This window comes from Prionailurus viverrinus, unplaced genomic scaffold (assembly GCF_022837055.1).
Source record: "Prionailurus viverrinus isolate Anna unplaced genomic scaffold, UM_Priviv_1.0 scaffold_35, whole genome shotgun sequence".
Taxonomy (NCBI): Eukaryota; Metazoa; Chordata; class Mammalia; order Carnivora; family Felidae; genus Prionailurus; species Prionailurus viverrinus.
In genome coordinates, this window is record NW_025927605.1 from 5,817,812 (window position 1) to 5,840,634 (window position 22,823).

Sequence of the window (22,823 nt, forward strand, 5' to 3'; positions counted from 1 at the left end):
TGCAGCCTGCTGCCAAAGGCCAATCCTCTTGGCCTCCTCCCAAGGTCAATGTGTTGGTGCCCTGCTGACAGGCCAGCCCTGTCAGAAGGGCCAGCCACGGTTCTGGCACAGGGGCACCGCATTCTGTAATTCACTCCATAAGAAACCCCGGCTTTCTGAAGCAAGACCTAAGATTGGCCGGGAGCTGACCTCTCTGTGCCACAGCCTGCCCAAGGCAGTAATAATAATGATAATAACGATAATAATTCGTGCCTTCCCTGTAGTTATTAGTGTTCCTGCCGGCCAGGGAGCACTGAGGGTGCCGAGGGCTCTGGGAGCCGCTGTCTGTATTTTCTCTTTACGCCAAAGCCCCGGCAGGTAGGGCTGCAGGGGGTACCCCCTGTTGGCCCATTTTATGGAGGAGGGAACTGAGGCTCAGAGCGGTGAAGCGAGGTCCGCGGCAGGGGAGGGGCGGCCCTGGGGCCTCCCTGCACCCCCACCCCCACCCCGCCCCGCCCCACCCCACCCCAGCCCTGGTGGGCGGCCGGGCCCTCACCTCGCCCTCGGCCCTGCTGTTCTCTCGGATCGCTCTGATCCAGCCCAGCATGTCATCCCGGTCCTCAGCCTGAAAGAGATATTCACAGAAGTCAGCGGTGGTCAGCCGGAACACGTGCCTCCTCTTGGTCTCGCTGTAGGAGATGTCCACCAGGCAGGAGCCGATGCAGACGGGCGCCGCCTCGTCCTCACCTGCGACGGCCGCCGCCGCCCCCGCCGCCGCCGCCGGCCCGGGCTCCCGCCGCTCCTTGCTCAGCAAGAGGGAGCGCGCCCGCAGCGCGGCGTAGACCCGCTTCCACTGGCGCAGGCCGCCGCCCGCTTTCTGCAGGGAGATACGGGGGGGGGGGGGGGGGGGGGGGGGGGGGGAAGACATGGGAAGGGGGAGGGTGTGAGAGGCGGGGCCTGCCCTCCCCGCCCCCACAGCGCGAGGGGGCCCCGGGAGCTGCAGGCGGCCACAGCAGTGGGGACCCCGCCCCACGGCCAGGAGCCCCCTGCCCCACCCTCCTGCCCAGCCCCTTACCTGCCTGGACACCCCTACCCACCATTCTCAGTCCCCCAACCTTCCTTTAAACACCAGCATCTTTAAACACTAGCATCCGACTTCGGCTCAGGTCGCGATCTCACAGCTGGTGAGGCCCTCGTCAGATCCTCTGTCTCCCTCTCTCTGTGCTCCTCCCCTGCTCCAGTTCTCTCTCACGCTCTCAAAAATCAATCCATCAATCAATCAATACTAGCATCAACGGGGCACCTGGGTGGCTCAGTTAGTTAAAGCCTCCGACTTCGGCTCAGGTCATGATCGCGCAGTTCGGGAGTTCAAGCCCAGCGTCCGGCTCTGTACCGACAGCTTGCTCAGAGCCTGGAGGCTGCTCCAGATTCTGTCTCCCTTTCTCTCTGCCCCTCCCCGCTCACACTCTGTCTCTGTCTCTCTCAAAAATAAACATTAAAAAAAAAAAAAATACTAGCATCAACAGCATCTGGTCAGCAATGCCCCCACAGCAGCAGCGAGGCCCCCACCCAGCCTAGCCCACCTTACATAAAATCCTCGTAAAGCCGTTCCTAAGTCCACACGCTGCCCCCTGCGCAGCAAACTGATCAAGAATTCCCCACCACACCTGCTCTCCCAGCTTGTCTGCCCCTCGTTCAAGACTCTACTCTGTATCCTGGTCTCAGAGGCCACTCATAAGGTCACTCTGGCCCCTCGTGCTGCCGAAGCAGCTTCTCCGTCCGGCCTGGCCTTTTCCTTAGCCTCTCTGAGGCACGTTACCAGCCTGCAGCTCCTTCCTTCTCCAAGCCCTCTCTTGGCATCCGGGACCCCGTGGTTCCTGGTTTTCCTCCTCATTCCACTGGCTCCTTCTCAGTCTCCTCCATTGGTTTTCTCCCCGCCCCCACCCTAGCCCCCCACAACATGCTCTCATCAGCGGTTCTCAACTGGAGCGAATGGTCCCCAGAGGACATTTATCTGGAGATATTTTCAGTCGTCACACCTGGAGACGTGCTATGGCATCTAGTGGGTAGAGGCCAAGGATGCTGCTAAACACGCCCCGATGGCCAAGACAGCCCCCCACAACAAAGAATCATGGGGCCCCACATGACTCTAGAGCGGAGGCTAAGCCCCTGCCCTACAGGAGGGGGAGCTCCAGAATTTTGTTCTGGGCTCCCCTTTCCCTGAATGTCTCTCCTGTGATGTCATCCACACCTGTGGCTTTAAATCCCATCTGTCTACTGATGGGGATTCCCAAACGTATCCCTGGTCCAGCATCCTCCCCCGACCCCCCCCCCCCCAGCCACAGTCCTGCACCTCCCACTGCCTACTCAGTGTCCCCATGTGCATGTCTCATAGGCACTCCACGGGGTACTTGATTTTTGTCACCAAACTCATTCCTCCACAGCCCTCCCCAACTTCTCCAGCTCAACACATCCACCCAGTTGCCCAGAAAACTAGGACTTGCCCTTGACCGCCCCCCTTCCTCACCCTTGACATCCAACCCATCAGGAAGTCACACCTGTGCTGCTTCCAAAACACCACCTGTCTCCACCTTTTCCCGATATTTACCAACTTGTCTATACCACCAACACCTCTTACCTGGACAACTACACAAACCTTCCCAGTCCCCACCCTCATCTCCTGCAATCCACTCTCCACCCCACAGCTGCCAACATTTTTTTTTTTTAAGTAATCTCTGTGCCAACGTGGGGCTCAAACTCACGACCCTGAGATCCAGTGTCACACACTCTACCCACTGAGTCAGACAGTCGCCCCTGCAGCCACCATTTTAAAATGTAAGCGAGATGGTGTCTCTCCCCTGCGTAGCCCTCCCTGGTAGGTTCCCACCGCCACTGGAATCAAACCCAACAACTTTCATGATGTGTCTCTCCCCCTCCAAACTCAGCTTCTCCACCGACTTCTTTCTCGCTGTGTCAAGACACAGGGGCCCTTCTCTAGTGAACAAGCCAACCCTTTCCTTTCTTGGGGCCTTTGTTCTTTCTTGCTGTCCCTTCTGGTCAGAGCCCCTTCCCTCACTTCTCCATGTGGCCTCCTTCTTGCCCTTTAGATCTGAGATCAAATGTCACAAACGTCACTTCCTCAGTGAGGACTTCGCTGACCATTTTTTCTTTCTTAAAAAAAAAAAAAAACATTTATTTATTTATTTTGAGGCGGGGAGGGGGGGGAGAGTGTGCATGAGTCGGGGAGGGGCAGAGAGAGAATCCCAAGCAGGCTCCACACCGCTGGCACAGAGCCCAACAAGGGGATCGAATTCACTAACCGTGAGATCATGGCCTGAGCTGAAATCAAGAATCAGACGCTCAACCGACTGAGCCACCCGGGAGTCCCCACTGACCATTTTTTTTTTTCAACGTTTTTTATTTATTTTTGGGACAGAGCGAGACAGAGCATGAACGGGGGAGGGGCAGAGAGAGAGGGAGACACAGAATCGGAAACAGGCTCCAGGCTCCGAGCCATCAGCCCAGAGCCTGACGCGGGGCTCGAACTCACGGACCGCGAGATCGTGACCTGGCTGAAGTCGGACGCTTAACCGACTGCGCCACCCAGGAGCCCCATTGACCATTTTTTTAATAAAGGCAGCTCCCTGCTACCTCCAGAATTAAAGGCAATTCACATCACCCTGTTCATTTTCCCTGAGTGCTTACTGTAACCTCCGCTTAATGCTAGTTGCGGATTTCTCCAGTAAATGGGGGCCGGGAACTGGTCTGTCCTCTCACATCCTTAGCCAAGAGCCTACAGCCTCCACAGGCGTAGGGTAAGTGCTCATCAATATTTATTGAATAAATGAATTAATGAATTAATCATCCTCGGAGCACCCTGAGGGCAGAGGCTCTCCCCCATCAGGCCCAGGGCTCCCTTCCTTGCACTGGTGGCCTACCTACCACTCATCCAACAGGGGCCTCTGCCCTCAGAACGAGCCAGATGAGGAAACTCCGTGGCTGGCGGGTAACACGGCCACATCTGACCATGAGCCCTGCCCACCACCACAGACCTGCTGGACCCAGACAGGATTGTCAGAGCAGGAAATGACATGACCCTCCAGGGGAATTTGTTTTCATGTTTATATTTTTATTTTGAGAGAGAGAGAGCGGGCGTGCAAGTGGGGAGGGGCAGAGAGAAAGGGAGAGAGAATCCCAAGCAGGCTCCAAGCTCAGCACAAAGCCCGACTCGGGGCTCGATCTCACGACCATGAGATCGTGACCTGAGCCGAAATCAAGAGTCAGATGCTTAACTCACTGAGCCACGCAGGCGCCCCTCCAGGGGAATTTCTTATGTCAGAGTGAGGGGGGGGTGTGTGACAAGGTGACCCTTTTTTTTTTAAATGTTTATTTATTTTTGAGACAGAGGGAGACAGAGCATGAACAGGGGAGGGGCAGAGAGAGGGAGACACAGAATCTGAAACGGGCTCCAGGCTCTGAGCTGTCAGCACAGAGCCCGACTCGGGGCTCGAACTCACGGACCGCGAGATCATGACCTGAGCCGAAGTCGGACGCTTAACCGACTGAGCCACCCAGGCGCCCCAACAAGGTGACCCTTTGAGACCGAACCAACTAGGTGACCATGGATAAGTCAAGCCCCCTCCCTTGGCATCAGTGTTCCCTACTGGTAAATGAAAGGTGAACTAGCCAGTTCCCAAGGTTACATCCTGCTCAAATGTAGGTCTGTGACTGCAGGGACCTGTCACACCTACCTCCCTCTGCCCGACAGTGAATGGTCTCTGAAAGAGCCTGGAGACTGGGTGGGGGTTACCCAGGAGAGGTTAGACTTGCCAGAGCGGACAACATCCGGCTGGACATCAGTTCCCTGGACAGACTAAGGGCCCAAAGCTGACTTAATGACCCCTCTCCTAACTCCCAGGCCACAGCACTGAGGGGACAAGTGAAATCGGGTCCTGGCCAAGCCAGGAGTGGAAGCCCCTGTCCTCCAGTACAGGTCAGTGAGCAGGAAGGGCCCAGTTCCTGTCCCTGCCTGGGAGACACTGTGATGCGGCTGCCTGGGGCCATCCAGAGCTGGGAGATGGGCCACCTCGCAGGCTGGAGTCAGCAGTTCTCCCCTGGCCCTCAGAGGAGCTCAAACTTGGGGCTGGAAGGGTTCATCTCCCCTTCCTCAGCTCACACAGCTGGCCCCTGCTGCCCTCCTAGGCAACCCCTCCTGCCATCTTGCTGGCTTTCCTCTTTGGTCTGCTCTCCCCACTTCCTCTCAAGGTGCAGCCAGTCTCTCGCCTTCTCCCTCAGTGCTCCCACACCTGTGGCTACAAGTGCACACCCTGATAGACTGACTCCCTCCCGAGTGCCACAGCCCTAGAGCCTCTGAACCCAGGACACCCCCACCGGGGCATGACCCAGGGCCCTTGGACTCCACAAGTCCCCAAAGGAACCCTTGGCTTCCACTCACCAACCTGCCCCTCCAGTGCCCTGTGGCTCAGGGGAAGGCCCCATCGCCCCCGCAGCCATCATCTGCCTCCTCCACCCTCCCTCACCTCCCAGCCATCAGCAAGCCAAACCCATCGGTCCCTCAGTGTCTCTAAATTGTCCCTTCCCCTCCACCCCATGCCACGACCTTAGAGCCCCCGCCCTGGCTCACCTGGCACTGTCATCTCCTATCACAGATGTGACCCTTGCCTCCTGGGCTTACACACCTCCCATCCCCATCTAAACCCCTGCAAAGGCTTGTCCTGGGTGATAAGGTCCCGAAGCAGGCACCTGCCTCCCCACCTCGGCTTCCACCTCTCACCTGGCTCGCGGCCACCCAGCACGCCCTCTGTTCCTTTCTCCCAGACCATCCAGGAGGGCATCTCCACTGTCAGAGCACTTCCCACCCCCTCCCTGTTCTGTGGATTCTCACACACCCTTCATGTCACAGCCTCCCTGACACCTTCCCCCAACCCCGCCTAGGCTGGGGTCACCTACTGCGTGCCATTCAGCTCAGCTCTCCAGTCCTGACAGTCGTGGGCTGGCAACTATTATGCACCGGGTGCTTCCTCTGCTTGTCCTGAGCCCCAGCGGGGCGGGATGGCCTGCCTCCCACACCACTAAATACCCAGAACCTCGACCGAGAATCGGGAGCATGGCAGGCACTCGGTCATTATCGTGGACTGGATGAGGGCACAGATGGATGCCAGCCCCACCTGGCCCATACATCTCACTTCACCTCCCACCAGCCCGGGACATAGAATGGCACTGTCCCCACGTTACAGATCAGAAGAGTGAGGTACAGAGGTTAAGGGGCTTGCCCAAAACCATATGCTGGATAAGTGGCTGGGCAGGAGCTCCCAGTCTGTCTGACTTCAAAGCTTACATTCTCTCCAGGTACAAGACCCCCAGAAGGCGGGGTGGAAAATTCAACTAATAGCAGAGGACTAGCAGCTCCCCGTGCCAGGCACTGGGTGCACTTTTGCTGAGATCATCTCGTTTAATCCTCAGCAACAGGTGTATATGCTAGGGATTGTTGTTAGCTCTATTTACAGACGAGGAAACTGAGTCATAGGCGGGTGAGTCACCCAAGCTTCCCCCGGGCAATTCATGATGCAGGCAAGGGCCAAGCCCAGGTCGATGCTAACCGCTCCGCTCAGCTTCGCCCGGGCCGCGTCGCCTCCGTGGACCCAGGGCCCCGGCCTCCTCGCTCTGGGATCCTGTTTGTCTCCCCCTGCCACCTGCATGCCCAGCCGTCGCTGTGGTCGCCCTTAATTGGTCCTCCTGCCTCCAGCCGGCCCCAGCCGGGGCCCCTCTCTAATTCATTCCCCAGGAAGCCAAATGAAAGAGACCCCAGGGGCTTCAGTGGCTCTTAGGATAAAGACTAAAAGCTTTGCTGGCCCTGCAAGGCCCCGAAAAGGCTAACGTCTGCCTACTTTTGGGGTCTCAGCTCCTCCGAAAGAATCACCCTGGCCTTGCTCCCTCATTTTCCGTGAGCCCCCAGTGACCCCTTCTGGGGCGATCAGCCAACCAAGGATCACCGTGGGATGGTTCTGTCAGAATTCCAGGCACAGTTTGACCAGATTCCTCCCGCAGCAGCAGAGACGACCTCTCTGGTTAACCCCTCTTGTTCGTGAGTTCTTTATGCACCCCAGGAAGTTCTTCCTAACATCTAACCTCTACCCCTCAGGCTACAGCCTCAGCTGGTTCCCTCTGGCTCCAGAGGCTGTGGGGCGGGTATAAAAGCCGGAGAGTTCTGCCGGAGACAGCGTCCATCCACCTCCACCTCAGGCTGCCAACCACCTTACCTTCCCCTTCTTGGTGAGGACCTGCTTATAATACAACCAGCCTTCTCTCCTGATATCGCTGAAGGTTGCGTCCGAGAGGTCAGAGGTTGAGTGTCGCTTAGAAGGAACATCAGCATCTTCGGAAGTACCCCAGCTATCCAAGGACTGCAGGGACACAACGGAGGGCAACTTAGGGGGGCTCCCACGGTGCCAGCATGCCAGAAGGCCCATGGACCTCGCACAGCCACGCGGGCCCGGTGGATGCCTGGGCTACGCTCTGCTGTGCTGTGTGGCCTCACAGGCCCCGCTTGCCCTCTCTGAACCACCGCGCTGAGGTCATGGGACGTATGTGCCGAGGAAGCCAGAAAGGAAGAAAGGCTATGACCTGCCGACCACATGTCTCACCACGCTAGAAAAGCCAATCTGGTACCTCCTTTAATTTTATGGACTTGAAGCAACTAAGGAAACAAAGGAAGTGATTGTGACAACACGGAGTTACATAAACAGAGGAAGTGGAAACATCAACAAAGGCTGAGTTAGTGGAGCATGTAGTCATGTCCACAAGGAGTTAAACAGAGGAAGTGATAGTGTCAACACGACTCCAGCAACAGAAGTGACAGGTCAAGGGAGAGTTAAGTAAGCAGAGGAAGCGATAAGGAATAAGCCAGGTGACAATATCCTCAAGGTGTTAAATGAACCAAAGATACCGAGGGTTTGAAATCAAGTGGCTTTTCTAGTCTACCTGTAATCACGAAGAGTTAAGGCCATTTCAGAACTGACCCCACGTCTCCCCAGGGTCTGAGCCTGGAAACTCCAGCCTGTCCATCACTCTCAGTCCTGCGTCCCCCTCCTTTCCAGTGTCCCCCCTCCCCTGAAGACACCACACAAATACTGCCCCAGGCCACCCTGTGCAGGCAGTTTTTGGCACCCACAGGGAGCGAGCAAACGAAACGAAATCCCTGCCCTCACAGAGCTTACATTCTATCTGGGAGACGAGCAAGAGAGGGGACAGATGCATAAACTGTATCACATGAGAAGTGCTAAGGAGAAAGTAGGCATCACATGTCAGGGGTGAAGGCTAAAATCTCAGAAAAGGTGGAGATAAACCCGAAGAAAGTAAAAGGTGAGGGGCGCCTGGGTGGCTCAGTCGGTGAAGCATCCGACTTCGGCTCAGGTCATGATCTCACGGTTTGTGAGTTCGAGCCCCGCGTCGGGCTCAGAGCCTGGAGCCTGCTTCGGATTCTGTGACTCCCTCTCTCTCTGCCCCTCCCCCGCTTATGCTCTGTCCCTCTCTGTCTCTTCAAAATAAATAAATGTAAAAAATTAAAATTAAAAAAAAAAGGAATTAAAAGGTGAGTCATGTGGCTGTGGAGGGGAGTGTGTGGAAAGGGCATTCTAAGTGGGGGAACGATACGGACCAAGGCCTTGGGTGGGTGGAGGGTGCGGGTGTCTTTAAGTGATGACACAGCCCATACAGCTGACACCAGGGGATCACCTACAGGGTTGGGGGGCGGGGGTGGAGGAGGGACACAGGAGCCAGAGTAGACCACTTCCCGCCCCGGGAGCCAGAGGCCTAGAAACCCACCCCAAGACGGGGCTCCACAGCCGAGGCATCGGTCCCTCCCCAGCTCCCCGGACACTCTCGCCCGCACACGCTCACCACTCACCCCATCAGTGAAGAAGCTTCGCAGCATCCGCAGGCTGGGTACTCGGTTTGGCAGGCGCCTGGCGAGTGAGAACTGAGTGTGAGGGAGGTAGGAAGCACAGCTAGGACTTCTCCTCAAATCCCAAGGCTCAGAAGCCTTCCAGGGAGGGAGCTCATTGCCTGGGCGGCATAGAGGACGCCAGGGCCGAGAGCCCCGTCCCAGCCCAGTCAGGGTGGCTGTGACGGCCACACGCTGTCCTCACCTCAGAGCCCTGCCCTCTTCCCGGAAGGTGTTGAGCCCATCGTCACAGGACTTGGAGCGCTCTGTGGTGATGGCCAGCAGGTAGGAGGAGCGGCGGCCGGCCTTGAGGCTACCTGCAAAGCCACCCACAGGGTCAGCAGGAGGGCCAGGGCTTCCCTGGAGCCCTCCTGTCTGGGCAGGGCCAGGAGGTGACCACCCACGGGGCCCCTGGAGTAGCAGAAGCCGGCAAGAAGAGGCCATACATCAGGCAGCAAGCCCAGCAGAGACCCCTGAGGACCAGGCAGCCAGGGAAAGGACGGGGCAAGGGCTTCAGGGAGCACTCACTGCAGTCCTGGGAGTAATGGCGGCCAAGGGCAAAGGTGAAGGTTGGGGAGGATGGGCTGGTGCCCAGGACGGGGGCTGAGTTCATGGCGCTGGAGACCACAGCGGAGGCAGGGACATGCTTGGCTTGGAGGTCAATGCTGGGGCTGGTGGGTTCATCTGCAAGCAGAGGGGAGTGGGGGATAAAGGTGGCAGAAAGCTAAACCTGCCTGCCCCCCGCCCCCAGCCTCGCGTCCTGGCCCAGACCACGTGCCCAAGGCTCAGGTCCTCCGAGGCCCTGCTGGCAATACGCCCGTGGCCAAGGGCCCCCCCATCCCCAGACTGTGAGCATGGAGGCTCCGCCCCTGCCTCCTCCTTCACACCCAGGCCTGAGGTTGAGCCACCCTCCCTGGACTGGGCTCCTGAGAGCTTCGGACCATCTCCCCCACCAGACCGGGGGTCTCTTGAGGATAAGGACTGTCTCCTCCGTCAGTTGGGGGCTCCCTGAGGGCAGGCGCTACGTTTCCCCCTCACACTGGGAAATTACTGACGCTGTGTCTGCCCACTCTGACCGAAAGCTGACCAGGGGAGGCCAGGGCTGGGTCTGGCCTGGCCTCTTCTCCCTCACTCCCATGACCACCATAGGGTGAGCTCACCCTGCTCAGTTCCAGGTACTGTCTCTCCACTTCTGGTCCCAGTCTCATGATCTTGTATCTGGTCTTTATCTCAAGCCCCTAGACCCAGCCCAGCCTATCCTGCACCCTCATAGACACAGTCAGCAAACCTTAAACCTTTTCCTGCCCCCACTCTCATTCCCGATGCAGGGGTGAGGCACAATCCTCTAGGTAGACCAGAAACCTGGGAACCACCCTGTCTCTCCTCTCTCTTGCCTCTCCCTTATCCAACATCTGTTCCACAGGCAGCAAACTCTCAGTGTCCCCTCTGTTCTCAGGATAACGTCCCCAACTCCCCAGAGACTGACACAGCCCCTCTGGACCCTTTCTGGCGACCTCGAAAGGCACCCTCCTCTCTCACGTCAGGGTTCTTGGCATATTCTATTCTCTCCCTTTACGTTCTCCCCCTAACTCTTTCTCATCCTTCAAATCTGAGCCCTAATCTCCTTCCTCTAAGATTCTCTCCTTGGCTACCACGCCCCAGTCTGGACCATGCACCCTTCTCTGTCTCCTAGAGTCCCCTGTACTCCCATCACACACACACACACACACACACACACACACACACACACCATGGGGTTGCTCTTGTCCGATCATCTGTCCGGCTGCTGGACCACACGCTCCAGAAGAGCTTGAAGCCTAGCACGGTGCCTGACACAAATATTTGTTGGATGAATGGATGGGTGGAGGGTGGGTGGAAGGAACAAAAAGTAAAAGGAACAAAGGAAGGGTAGAAGAAAGCAAGGGTGGAAGGAAGGATGAAAAGAAAGAATGAGGGAAGACGAGAAGGAAGAATGAATGAACAAAGGGAGGAAGAAGAAAGGGAGGAGGAAAAGAAGAGAAGTGATGGATGGGTGGGCGGACGGGTGGATGAAGGATGAAAGGAAGGAGGGAGGGAGGAAAGAAAGACGGCTGGGGGAGAAATGAATGAAAGGAAGGGTGGCAGGATGCAGGAGAGAACAAAAGGACGGATGGATGGACAGACAGACAGACGGACAAACAGAGAAATCGGCACTCAACCCAGAGTTTTGCCTATGGTTGACAGGTGGGTGGGGTAAAACAGGGCACAGACGACCCAGTCTCCCAAGACAGTCACCTCTACTGTCACTCACCAATGAAGGGGATAGAAGCCAGAGAGTCTTCAGTAGTGGCCAAAGGGGCCACCTTCCTGCCCAGGCGTTCCACTCGCCCACTGGACTCTGGCTCTGGGGACTCTTCACCAAACCCAAGGTTCATCTGTCTTGCGGAGGGCAGCTGGACCTTCCGGCCCGTGGGAGGCTTTTGCCTCAGGACCACCTCGTCGCGGCGATCCTCGGTGGAGGGCTCCAGAGCCCGGGTGCTGGGTTCTGGGCGCACAACCCTGGGTGGTTCGGAGGCCTCCAGCGGGAACGATGCAGGGGACTGAGCCAAGTTGAAGGTGGGTAGCCCCCCGAAGGGTGAGTCCCGGAAGGAGAGTGCGTGCAAGAGGCCAGTCCGGCGCTGGAATGATGGGCTGTAGCTCCTGTACCCGATGTAGCCGATGTCATCCAGGCCTTGCAGACCAGGCGGGGGTGGGGCCTGGGGCGCAGGAAGGTCCCTGGGTGGGCAGGCAGGGGTGCGGGCAGACGGACGCTGGGAAGCCCAGCCACAGCGCTCGAAACGGGGTGACACCAGTGCTCCTGGACCCAGCGCCTCGGCTGAGCGGGTGGCCCGGCTCAAGTAGTCGTCTGAGCGAGCTCGGTGCCAGCCCTCCTGACCCAACTGGCTCAAGGCACCCTGGGAGGTGGAGCAGGGCCATGGGCGGTGGGCAGTCACATCCTCCAACCGGTCCTGGGAGGCACTGCGGGCCCGGGGGGGCATGGCAGGACACCGTCTCTCCCCCGCCCTGCGGGGTACCTGGTTTGACAGCCAGTGTGACAAAGCCTGCTGGCACTCCAGTCTGCTGGGGGGCACCCGGCTGCCAGGCTCAGGGAAGGCACGGGGCGTCCGGGGCTCCGAGGGGAGGCGGGGGAAGGCACCAGGGCTGGGGCGGGGCTGGCTCATCCCCAAGGAAGAGTTGTCCGGATGGGTACGGGTGGCAGAAGGGACGCGGGGCCCCGGGTCACTCCAGGCGGCAGGACTCCGGGGGTCACTGGGCAGTGCTGAGAGGGGCTCAGGCACCATAGTGGCCCAGGTGGAGACCCGGGCTGGCGGGGCGTAAGTCTTGCGAGGGTAGCAGATGGGAGGTGGCTCTGGGATACTCCGGGCCTCTCCAGAATACGGCTCGTTCCCCTTCAGGTAGGCGTCCTGGGAGTAGGCCTGGCCGGGAACACAGAGGCAGGTGAGCAGGGCTGGACGAGTCCCACAGGGCGGAGTTACATCAGCCCTGGGAGATCAGGACCCTAGAGAAGTGGACTGAGGGAAAGGACCAAGCGGCAGGGGGGCCCTGAGTGGGTGGGAGCCGGAAGGCATGCTCCAGAGAGAGTCGGGGGGAGGGAGGGAGAGAACAAAGAAATTAGAGGCCTTTGAGAGTCACACACACACACACACACACAGACACACACACTCTCTCACTCTCTGTCTCTCTCTCTCTCTCTCTCTCTCTCCCTCTCTCTCTCTCACTAGAGAAACAGCCAGGATTTCTCTAAGACTTATGACAAGGACTGCCTGTAGCCACAAACATTCCAACATCTGTTTTCTGGGGTCCTCCCCCATGCTGGCCTCAGCCGCCTCCCTGCTGCCTTACATCCAACAGTGCCCACAGCCCCCCGGGCTGGGCTCGGAAAACCCACCAGAGACCAGTCAAGGTGGCAGAAGACAGAGACGGCAGCTGACCAAGGGGTGTGTCCACGGCGGGGTGGGCTGGGGGTGGGCGGGGGCTGGGAAAGCCCCGCCGTCCCTCCGTCCCCTGGACGGGGAGCCCCGGGGAGCCGGGGCCTGGCTCCTAGGCCTCCGGAGTGAAGAGAAACTTGCCCGCCTCTTGCTCCCTCTGGGCCAGGCTTGGGGGAGGGGCCGGACCGTCTAAGGGGCCTCAGGCCACCTTCTGCCACCCCAGGCCTGGAATCTGGCACTGGGAGCCGAGGCTGACGCTGCATTGCTGAGGAGTGACAGGGCCGGTGCCCAGGCCCAGCCAAAAAAGGAGGCAGCCCCTAGGGACAGAGGCCTTGTGGCCCTGGCCTAGCCTGGCCCTTGATGGGTGCCCAGGGGCGTCTCTCAGGGTGAAGTATCAAAGGGTGGGAGAGTGAAACACAATACACACATACACACACACGCTCCCACGCGCACGCGCATGTGTGTGCCACACCACAAGGAGATACTGGAAAATACACACCCAAAGACACACACACACACAGACACACACACAGAGCGAAACACAATGAGACACATATAAACTACACCTCCAGTCCCAGGCACACACATCATGTGATGAGGACAAGTTAGACCACACCCCCCGTACTCACACTCAGCCCCCTTCGGACCCACACACCCAGCCGGGGGACACTCACATACCTCTCCCTCCTGCCATCCTGCCGGCTCCCCAGGCTCCCCGCATCACCACGGCGGCGGAGGCGCTGGCGACAGCATCGCGGCCAGCCTCCGCCTTCCCTGGCCGGGGGGTGAACCCCCACTGACCACTGTGCTGGCCCCACGTCTGTCCTCCACCCCCAGTCTGCCCTCCCAGCGGCTGCCCTCGGCCCCCCACCGGCTCTCTCTCTCTCTCTCTCTCTCTCTCTCTCTCAGCGGCTGGCTGGCGGGAGGAGGAGGGAGGGGAAGATGGGTGTGGAGGGGCCTCGCCGCGTCGGCGGTGGCGTCAGCAGCTGCCGCGGCCCCATTGGCCTCCAGCCTTGGCTCGCAACCACAGGAATGCCTGGGCCCCACCCTCTGGCTGGCCTAGGATGGAGGGGGCCAGCGGAGGGCCCCAGAGGCTGACATCTGGGGCCGCCAGCCCACCCGAACCTCGAACCCCGGTAACAGAGCTCAAGGCTGCTGCTCTCCCCACCCCTTGCCCCCCTCTTCCTCCTCCTCCGGCTGGAGAGATGGAGGGCAGCCTTAGATCCCGCCCTGTCACCCCCTCCTGGCTTTTCCTTGCCTCGGCCTGGGGGAAGTGTACCCGCAGGGCCTTTGAGACTTGTGGAGAGCCATCCACCTCTCTGGGCCTCCAGGCTTACCTCCCCCTCCCCAGGAAGGGCAAGGGGACAATCCAGGTCAGAGGGTGGAGGTTCCCAGAGGGGCAGGGTGCCAAGCATGGCACCGTGATTACAGTGATTATGAGAGCACATCCAGGGCAGAAGCCAGCCCGGCTCCCAGGGCCTCCTGGGTTTGGCCCTCAGCCTTCCCCCAGGGGGGCAGTGACCTTGGGGGCAAGCAAGCTGGCATCTGGCTAAGACCCATGAGATCAGGAAATTGGACACTGGGCAGAGAGGACTGCCCTGGGCTCTGGGACAGGCCTGGGGTCGGTGTGCACAGAAAGATAGCATATGTAGGCGTGTGTAAGTCTGCGTGCGTGCGTGTGTGTGTGTGTGTGTGTGTGGACACAGCTACAGAAGACATGCTCACTCGGGGCCAGGCAGGGAGGGGGTGTGGAGAACAGTCTCTTGGGAGCTGACAAGAACGTGCCAGTCTGGCAGGGCCCGCTGGGCCACCCTCCTTCCAGATACTCTGGCAAGAATCCTGCCTGCCAAGGCCAGCGCCCCCCCCCTCCCCCCAGCACAGAGCAGCCCTGAATGAAGCAACAACCGGCCCCAGCCCAGGGATGGGCCTGGCATCCCTGATTGGGCAGTGCCGGACTGGTGCGGCGCCCTACACTCTTCTCTGCCTCCCGAAGGCAGAAGGGAGGCCCCAAGGAGGAGAGATGTATCCCGCCCCCAGGCCCCAGGGCCCCTCCGCCTCAGACAGCAGGGCAGGACTCACCAGCTGGAGGATGTCCTCATCCTTGGGCATGATGGAGAGCTCCAGGGTATCATCGCTACAGAGACAGGGCAGGGGGTCAGGCCAGGCTGAGGCAACAGGGTCTGGGAGAACAGGGATCCTGGTCGCCAGGGCAACCCCAGGGTCAAGGGGGTGGTGTGCAGGGACTCAATGAGCATGCTGGGAGCTATTACAGGAGAAGGGAGGCAGGGGGCACTCACCTATTCTGGATCAGAGCTATGACCTGGGAGTAGGTCTTCCCAATGACGCTCTCCCCGTTCACCTTCACCAGCCGGTCTCCTGGGGAAAGGGGGGGGCAGAACCACACGTGAGCAGGCCAACGGGTGACCATGGCCCCTCCTGAGAACCCCTGCACCAGGCATGGATGACAGCGCCAGGACAGGGCCTTCCCCAACACCTGGATCTGAGAATCCCATCCTAACCAGAGAGCAGTTGGAAGAGACCCAGAGAAGGACAGCTCACCGGTGCGAAGGCCCGCTCTGTGGGCGGGGCCATCATCCTTCACATTCTTGACAAAGATGGTATCCATGGGCTCCAGGCGGTGGTGCCGGGGGGAGGGTCCTGGTGAGCATCAGCCAGGTTAGCTGGGGGTGGCTGCTGAAGGTCACACCCATGCACAGCTACGCACACAGGGGACACACACTCAGAGAACGGTCACACTCACACGGACACAAACACGGACCCACCCATTCACAGAGACGTGGATGTATAGGATAAGACAAGAGGATCCGCCCCTGGGAGAACAAAGACCAGTGTGGGGAAAACACGTTCGCGGACACACAGAATCACTCCTTAAATGGTGCTTTCATCCCAGCACTGTGCCAGAAAGTAGACTGAAAAGGATGGACAGATATGGGCCTTGACCTCGTGAAGGTCCCTGTCTAGTGGGGCAGACACCCACACATGCAGAATGCCCACACCCACAGACCTGGGGAAAGCTGCGGAAAGGCCCTGAGGCTCGCAGACACTCCATACTCATGCTTCCCACCCCACCCCCTTCCCTAGGGGCAGAGGATTCTAAGCAGAGGCCCGAAGATCCTGAGATGAGTACTCACCCCCTCATGACATCACATTACACCCCAGCTGCTAACTGTCTCCATCAGAGAAAGGGGCCTGTTCTAGGTCAGCTGGCTCTTCCCCTTGCCCCCAGGGGCCTCTGCGATGAGGCTCAGGAGTGTCACCACAACTGCCCAGCAGAAGCCCCAACGGCAGAGAAAGAAGTCTGCCTGTTAAAGGAGTTTTGCCTTGGGGCACCTGGGTGGCTCAGTCAGTTGAGCAGCCGACTTCAGCTCAGGTCATGATCTCACGGTTTGTGAGTTCGAGCCCCGCGTTGGGCTCTCTGCTGACAGCTTGGAGCCTGGAGCCTGCTTCCGATTCTGTGTCTCCCTCTCTCTCTGCCCCTCCCCTACTTATGCTCTGTCTCTCTCTGTCTCAGAAATAAATAAACATCGAAAAAAATTTTTTTTAAAAAAAGGAGTTTTGCCTTGAATACCCCGGGTGGCAGAAAGGGGCCCTTTGGGATAGCGAGGGTGAGAGCCAGGGGAGGCAGGCCCACATCTGGTAAGATAAAGACCTCAGGGCTCCCCTCACACCCAACAGGACCCCAGCGTCTCCATCTCGGAGGACAGCCATTGGTCAGCTGCACCCTACCACCAGCCCCCAGCCTCTGCCGCCCTGTGTCTGTGCCTCAGCCTAGGCTGGGAGTAACTCCAGGGCAGAGGCCAGGTCTTAGAAAGCCATCTGCTCCCCAGAGCACCACCCCCAGTGTGGAACAGACAGGCTCAGAGGGAGACAAATGTGAGAAAAGAAAGGAAGCATCGAAGGGACCACAGGGCCTTGGCGGGCCCAAGATCTGTCCTCATGTCACTGGTGATGACGAGTAGGAATGAAATTCAGGGAGCTCTCCCCTAGAGCCCAGAATAAATGTGCTGCCTCTTGGAATCTTAAAAAAAAAGGAAAGGAAAGGAAAGGAAAGGAAAGGAAAGAAAAGAAAAGAAAAGAAAAAGGATTGAGGAGAGAAAGCACAGACACAGAGAAGAGCAAAGACTGGACAGCAGTCAGGGCTGGGGGCGGTGGGAGGGCAGGCAGCAAAACCCAGGCTGACTTGGGTAGCGGGAGAGAAACAGAAGCTGGAAAACGGGCCCCAGCCCAGCCCCAGCCCTGGGCCCCACCCCCACCACTCCTTACCTCCTCCTCGGCCTCCATTCTCTTCCTCCTGCAGGGGACAGAGAGGTGGGTGTGGGGCCTGGGTCCAGCCCTCAGTGGCTCCACCTGGGCGGGCCCTTCGATGTCCCCCACCCAAGGCTTCCCCTCTTATCTTCCTTCAACTAGCCTGGCGCCCAGACGAGGCAGGAGGGGTGTCAGTGGGGACGGTCATCAAGCGCCATGCAATGGTCCCCAACAACAGTAACCCCCTCTCATGACTGCTGATCCCACCACCTTGTATTTCAGCCATTCGCCCCCAATCCACTGGGGGACCCATGACCCCTTCCTTTGGGGAGCTCCAAGCCCGAGGAAGGAGGCACTAAACGTAATGCACAGAGGGAGGACACACAGGCAGACACAGATAAGCAGGCGTGACGAGTGCAAACAGTGGCTATCAGCTCTCAGAGAATGGGGAGGGAAGGCTGATTAGCACCCCTCTGGGGGAGGGGATTTTAAGGCAAGTTTGAGGAGGGAGGGGAGAGGGAGGTCTGGGTGAGGGGAGGGGAGTACGCAGGCGCTGGGCAGCAGAAATAAACAAGCATTTGTAGGACAGCATCAGCTGAGCCGACGCGAGAAAGAAAGCAACACCAGCAAGTGACAGAAGTCAGACTAAAGCATTCAGGTTTGAAAGGACAGAAAGAGGGAGCCAGTGAAGGTTCTTGGGTGGGAGAGAGTGGATGTGACATACCAGTGAGGGAACAGGGTTCTAGCATCCGGCAGGGCTAAGAAATGGAGTCCAGGAGACCCACTAGGGAGACCTTTGGGGTCATCCTGGTAGTGAGAGGGAGGGTGCTGGATCTGGGGAGGGAACTGGAATGAGGGAAAGGAAGCCAGCGAGACAGGGTCCCACGTCAGAGCTGGATCCGACATTTAGCATCATCGTATCTACCCCTGTCCACAGACCATCCATTCTACCGCAGATGACAGGGCGTGACTTATCCAGGGCCACTCCGAGCCAGGGCTGGAACCCAGGACTCTCTGGCACCCCAGCCAGGACATGAAGGCTGTGGGGCACCGCTGGAGAGCAGTCCCTCTGCCCCTGCCCTCCCTGTGTGGGGTGCGCGCCTGCTGATGTGAGCTGACAGCACAGTGAGCGGGTGGCAAAGGCAGATGGATGCATTTAGACGGCTGAGCTCCCTGCAGGCTCCCAGCCCTGGGCAGGTTCCGGAAAGGGGATGGAATCCACCCCTGGCTTGCCCCGCCCAGGGTCTTCCAGCGCCCCACGTGAGCGAGGTCTCTCTGAAACAGGTCTATCACCCAGCCTAGGCCACTCAGGCTGCATCCGCCCCGCTCACCCCTCAGCAGGGCCCCCTGAGAAAAGGGGGCAGGGGCCAGGCAGCAGGGACATTCTGGGGGAAGAGGAAAGGAAGGACTGGAGGTTCCAGGGAACTAGAAGGTTGGTGTCCTTGGGCATCAAGGGGCAGGGGGCTGTGCCTCTCTCACACACCGTCAGCCCCCACTTACACTCTTAAGCACGGCTGCAGCCAATGGGAATAGTTTACGCAGGTGCTCCCGGATTGAGACACGGATGAGAGTGCACAGGGACACATACCGAAGACGTGTATTTAGAGACACCTGTCTACCCACGCCTACATACACAAACATGCATGCATATGACCCACATACTGGGCACCCAAGTGCACACAAAGAGAGCCATGCAAGTACACAGACACAGGCAGTGAAACCCAAGGCCCCGGTTCTCTGGCAGGTGGGACCAAGCTCCCCAGAGGAGAGCCCCAAACAGCTGGTCTCAGCCCTGAAGGTGGGGGGGGGGGGGGGGAGTAACAGGTTCATTGACTCCAAAATAAGTCTGTCTCCGGCCCTGCTGGGAAAGAGGTGGGGGAAGGGAGGGGGGCCCTCCTGGGGGGCCCCAGTTCCTGCCGAGGACCCTCGCTCTTCCCGCATGCCTGGCCCACCCCCAGCCCACACTGTAGGTTAGGCACAGAGAACCTGACATTTATACTACGGCCAGGAGGGCTCGTGGGGGTCAAGTACATAGACGCCCTCACATTACAGCAGGAGAAGTGACCGGTGAGTGAGACCAAAGTTACGTAAAGAGCTCCACTAGGATTAGAACCCAGGGCGCCCCCCTCCCGGCCTGGCGCTCTCCAGCACCCAGAGCCCAGAGCCGAGGCGAGTGCACGGCCCGGGGCACTCTGGGAGGAGTCCCAGAGGTGTTTTAGGATGGACTCCCCAAGAGCTCAGGCTAGGGAGGGAGCAACAAAGCCAGCTCAGAAGTGGCCACAGGACAAAGAGTCCCAGGAACTTCACCTCTTCAAGAAGGCGGCTCAGTTTTCAGAGGCCAAGAGTCTGGGGGTGCGTGTGAGCGTCCTGGCTTCCCCCACCCCCAAGTTCATCGCCCTGAACCCGTTCACCCTTCTCCTGGGAAGACCAAACCCAGGGCAGTTAGGGATCTCTTCCACAATCGTACAGTGCCAGTGACCCAGCCAGGGCTGCCCCGGCCTCTCAGGGACCCTCCTCCCAAGGCCACGGAAGAAGGGCTGTGGAGGGGACAGTGCAGACGAACCTCCCATCCCCCCACTGAAGCTTCCTCAGGACGGGCAAGGGCAGCGGGCAAGGTGGGTGTACCTTCAGGCTGCAGTGCACGGCTGACTCAGGGGGGTACACAATGAAGTGGCGCAGGGTGAAGCCAAAGCCGTCCTGGAGACTTTTGCACAGCAGCAGTGTCCGCGGCCCCTGCCAGGGGAGGGGGCGCCCAGGGGAGCACCCATCTCTCGGGCCCAGCGGCAGCTGTGGAAGCACAGGGAACCAGGGTTGAGTGGCCGTGTGACCCACACTCCCAGGTGTGCACACTGCCTCCCGCAGCCAGGGGGAGGGCCTGGAGCAGGGGAGGGGGAGGGGGGCAAGGGCCCTGGGGTTCCACGCATGCTCCCCTGCTCCCTGACCTCCTCCTCACCCCCTTCCTTCCTCTCCCTCGCTCGTCAGTCCAAAGCTGCTTCTTTCTCTCCCCTCGATCGCCTCATGGCACCTTTGCTCCCAGGGAAGTAACTCCCTGCCGCCAGCCAGGTTCTCAATCAGGTCGGCTCAGCAAATGTTCGCCAAGCACCTCTTACGCTCCAGGATCTGGACACGGGGCCTTCTGGCCTGGGAAGTGCCTGCTGCCAGCTGAGCTCATTCCCGCCTGCTGCACAATCTCACACGCAGACAGACACATCCGCACACCCAGAGAAGCACACTCACGTGCAAAGGTACACACGGAGGCACAGATGAATCTACACACACAGGCTATGTAGACAAACACGTGCGCACACGATCGCACATGATCAGAGTCTCCCACACATGCCTACACATACAGGCACACGCACACAACATATGCTGCAGACAGACACCCACACGCACGCACACACAGACTGGCTCGCACAAGCATCCTTCAGGAGCAGCGGCAGCAACAGGTGAGGGACTAGAGCCACGAGGGAGCGGGTTGGACATCAGACAACTGAAGGGACTTCCTGGAGCTCTGGAGCCCAGCCAGAGGCCTGGCCGGTCACCGGATCTGAGAGGGGAACCGGGTGGGGGTGGCGGGAGATACTCGGCTGCCCTCTGGCCGACCCGCTGGAATACTTGGGATTCCCCAAGATGACAGGCAGGGGATGTCTGAAGACCAGGGTCTGAGGGCGCACAGGTCTGTTTCTGGGGCGGGAGAGAGAGTAGCGCGGACACTGCCTGAGAGAGCGCTCACCTCAGGTTCCCTGCTCAGATGCAGAGAGGGTGACAGAAGGGCGTCAGAGAGATGCCTGTGTGCACAGGGAGGCGGCCGGCAGATTGGCCAAGACGGAAGACAAGGGCGGGCTGCCTGGTGAAAAGCCAGGATGCCTCCCTCGGGGCTTTAACCCCCGACCTCAGGCATCCTAACCTGTCTGGGGGGCCCTAATCCAAACCTCAGAGGGCTCACCCTCACCCTCAACAGTCTCCTCAACCCCCTCGCTCCTTGGCACGAGCCCGGAGTCTTCAGGGGAAGAAAGGCAGGCTGGATGTGGACGGAGGAAGCCCCAGTTCTGGGGTGAGGGCCTCCCCCCTTCTCTATTAAGTTCCCCTTTCTCCCTCGCCCAACTGCTTTTGAGAAAGCTCAAATTGGCGCTTGGATGTACTGATGCTAAGAAGCTCCTTCGTGTATCCACCCCCCCAGCCCCCCCCCACCCCGCCGCCAGCCTGTTCACATTTCTGGTAGAAGAGAGCCCTGGGTCCAGCCCTTCGCTGGGGATTTCTGTATTGGGGTGGGAGGTGGGGTTGTAGTCAGGCAGACTTGAGACTCAAATTTCAGAAGACTAAAGAACAATATGACAGGGGCAGTAGGCTTGCTTCGTGCAGTCCCAGAGAACACAGCCAGGGTGGAAGGTACAGGGAACAAGTGAAGCTCCAGGCCAGGGAGCCCATTCTCATCATCTCCGTCTGGAAAACTACCAGCTGAGGACGTGAGCGCTCATTCTCCTGAAGGGTTCAAGCCAAAGCTGGATGATCCCCAGTCTGGGAGGCCGCGGCTGAGATTCCAGCATGGGGCAGGAGGTCCAGCGATGGCCCCTCGGCTCCTTCCACTTGTAGCCCCAGCCCAGCCTGTCCACTGAGCTCCACACCCCCATGAGGGTCCGAAGAGTCCAGAGGAGAAAATTCTCTGGGAATTCTGCTGAGGTCCGAAATCCCCTGGATTTCCTATCTCTGCTGACCTGGCAAGGAACTGATCAGGGAGAGCAGAGGGCCTGGCGGATCCCCCCTGCCTGCTCCTACCAGAAGCCCCTATGCCTCCCCAGCGTGGACTGCCTCCCCCTGCACGCCCTCCACCGGGGCTCAGAGCTGAGGCTGTTTGCAGGGCCCATTGTTTTGCCGGTGTCCTGGATTAAGGTTTAAGCCACCAGCTGCCCCAGTGACGAGAAGTGGCTGGGACAGGTCCCCGCACGCCCCCCACCCCTCCTCCAGCACACATCCTGCCTGGAGCTGCCAGCTGCCTGGGGTGCCACTCTCTAGGGGCCTGGATGTAACCCAGGGAAGCGGGCAGGCCTTCTCTCAGGCCCCCTCCTGGCCCAAACACCATTGGCACCCCCTCCCTTATCTCTGCCTCTCCCTTTCCTCTTATGCTTCCTTCCAGTCCCCCTTCCCCCATCTCTTCCAACCAGTTCCTGAGAATGTCAGTGTGGTAATCCCCCTGCCACAGCTCCCACACCCCAGCCTGAAGAGGAGATACCACGGCCCCCATGGACAGCCAGACCTGATGGCTCCCCTGTGGGAAGTTCTTCCTTGGATTTAACCTCAGTGCTTCATACTATTATTCACACATTTCCTCTCCTCCCCTCTGACCTGGGACACCCCTGGGTCTGGCTCTCATCTTTACAGGGAGGGAGATGATGGACACAGAAACAGAGAATGAGTCAGCAATGGGAACAGAAAGGTGACTAGATTGGGGAGGGGTTCAGCTCACACACATCCACAACTCTGCCTCTCTGGGGTAGGCACAGAGACAAGGGGATGGAGAGGGAGACGCTCGGGGGACACAGGGACATCACTGATTACGGCTCTCCTGGCCCAGATCCATCTCCAAATGCTCTCGCCCTCATGCCAGGAACGAAAGAGACATCCAGAAATACCAACTGATGGTGGGA

At 59.2% G+C, this 22,823-nt stretch overlaps 1 protein-coding gene across 5 annotated transcripts in view; it reads right to left on the reverse strand.

Moving 5' to 3' along the window:
- Positions 1-22,823, reverse strand: part of ARHGAP23 (Rho GTPase activating protein 23) — a 72,456-nt gene that overhangs the window by 27,170 nt on the left and 22,463 nt on the right. For 3 of the 5 annotated variants that reach the window (XM_047845575.1, XM_047845574.1, XM_047845577.1), the window contains 11 exons: positions 19,801-19,962; positions 17,194-17,221; positions 15,469-15,567; positions 15,207-15,285; positions 14,989-15,043; positions 11,232-12,396; positions 9,470-9,625; positions 9,147-9,258; positions 8,906-8,963; positions 7,260-7,403; positions 536-856 (listed from right to left, as the gene is read on the reverse strand). In XM_047845575.1, the coding sequence (XP_047701531.1) occupies positions 536-856; positions 7,260-7,403; positions 8,906-8,963; positions 9,147-9,258; positions 9,470-9,625; positions 11,232-12,396; positions 14,989-15,043; positions 15,207-15,285; positions 15,469-15,567; positions 17,194-17,221; positions 19,801-19,962 (2,379 nt within the window). Of the gene's footprint in view, positions 1-535; positions 857-7,259; positions 7,404-8,905; positions 8,964-9,146; positions 9,259-9,469; positions 9,626-11,231; positions 12,397-13,587; positions 13,739-14,988; positions 15,044-15,206; positions 15,286-15,468; positions 15,568-17,193; positions 17,222-19,800; positions 19,963-22,823 lie in introns of those variants that run through there. The other 2 variants (XM_047845576.1, XM_047845579.1) reach the window with 2 other exon arrangements.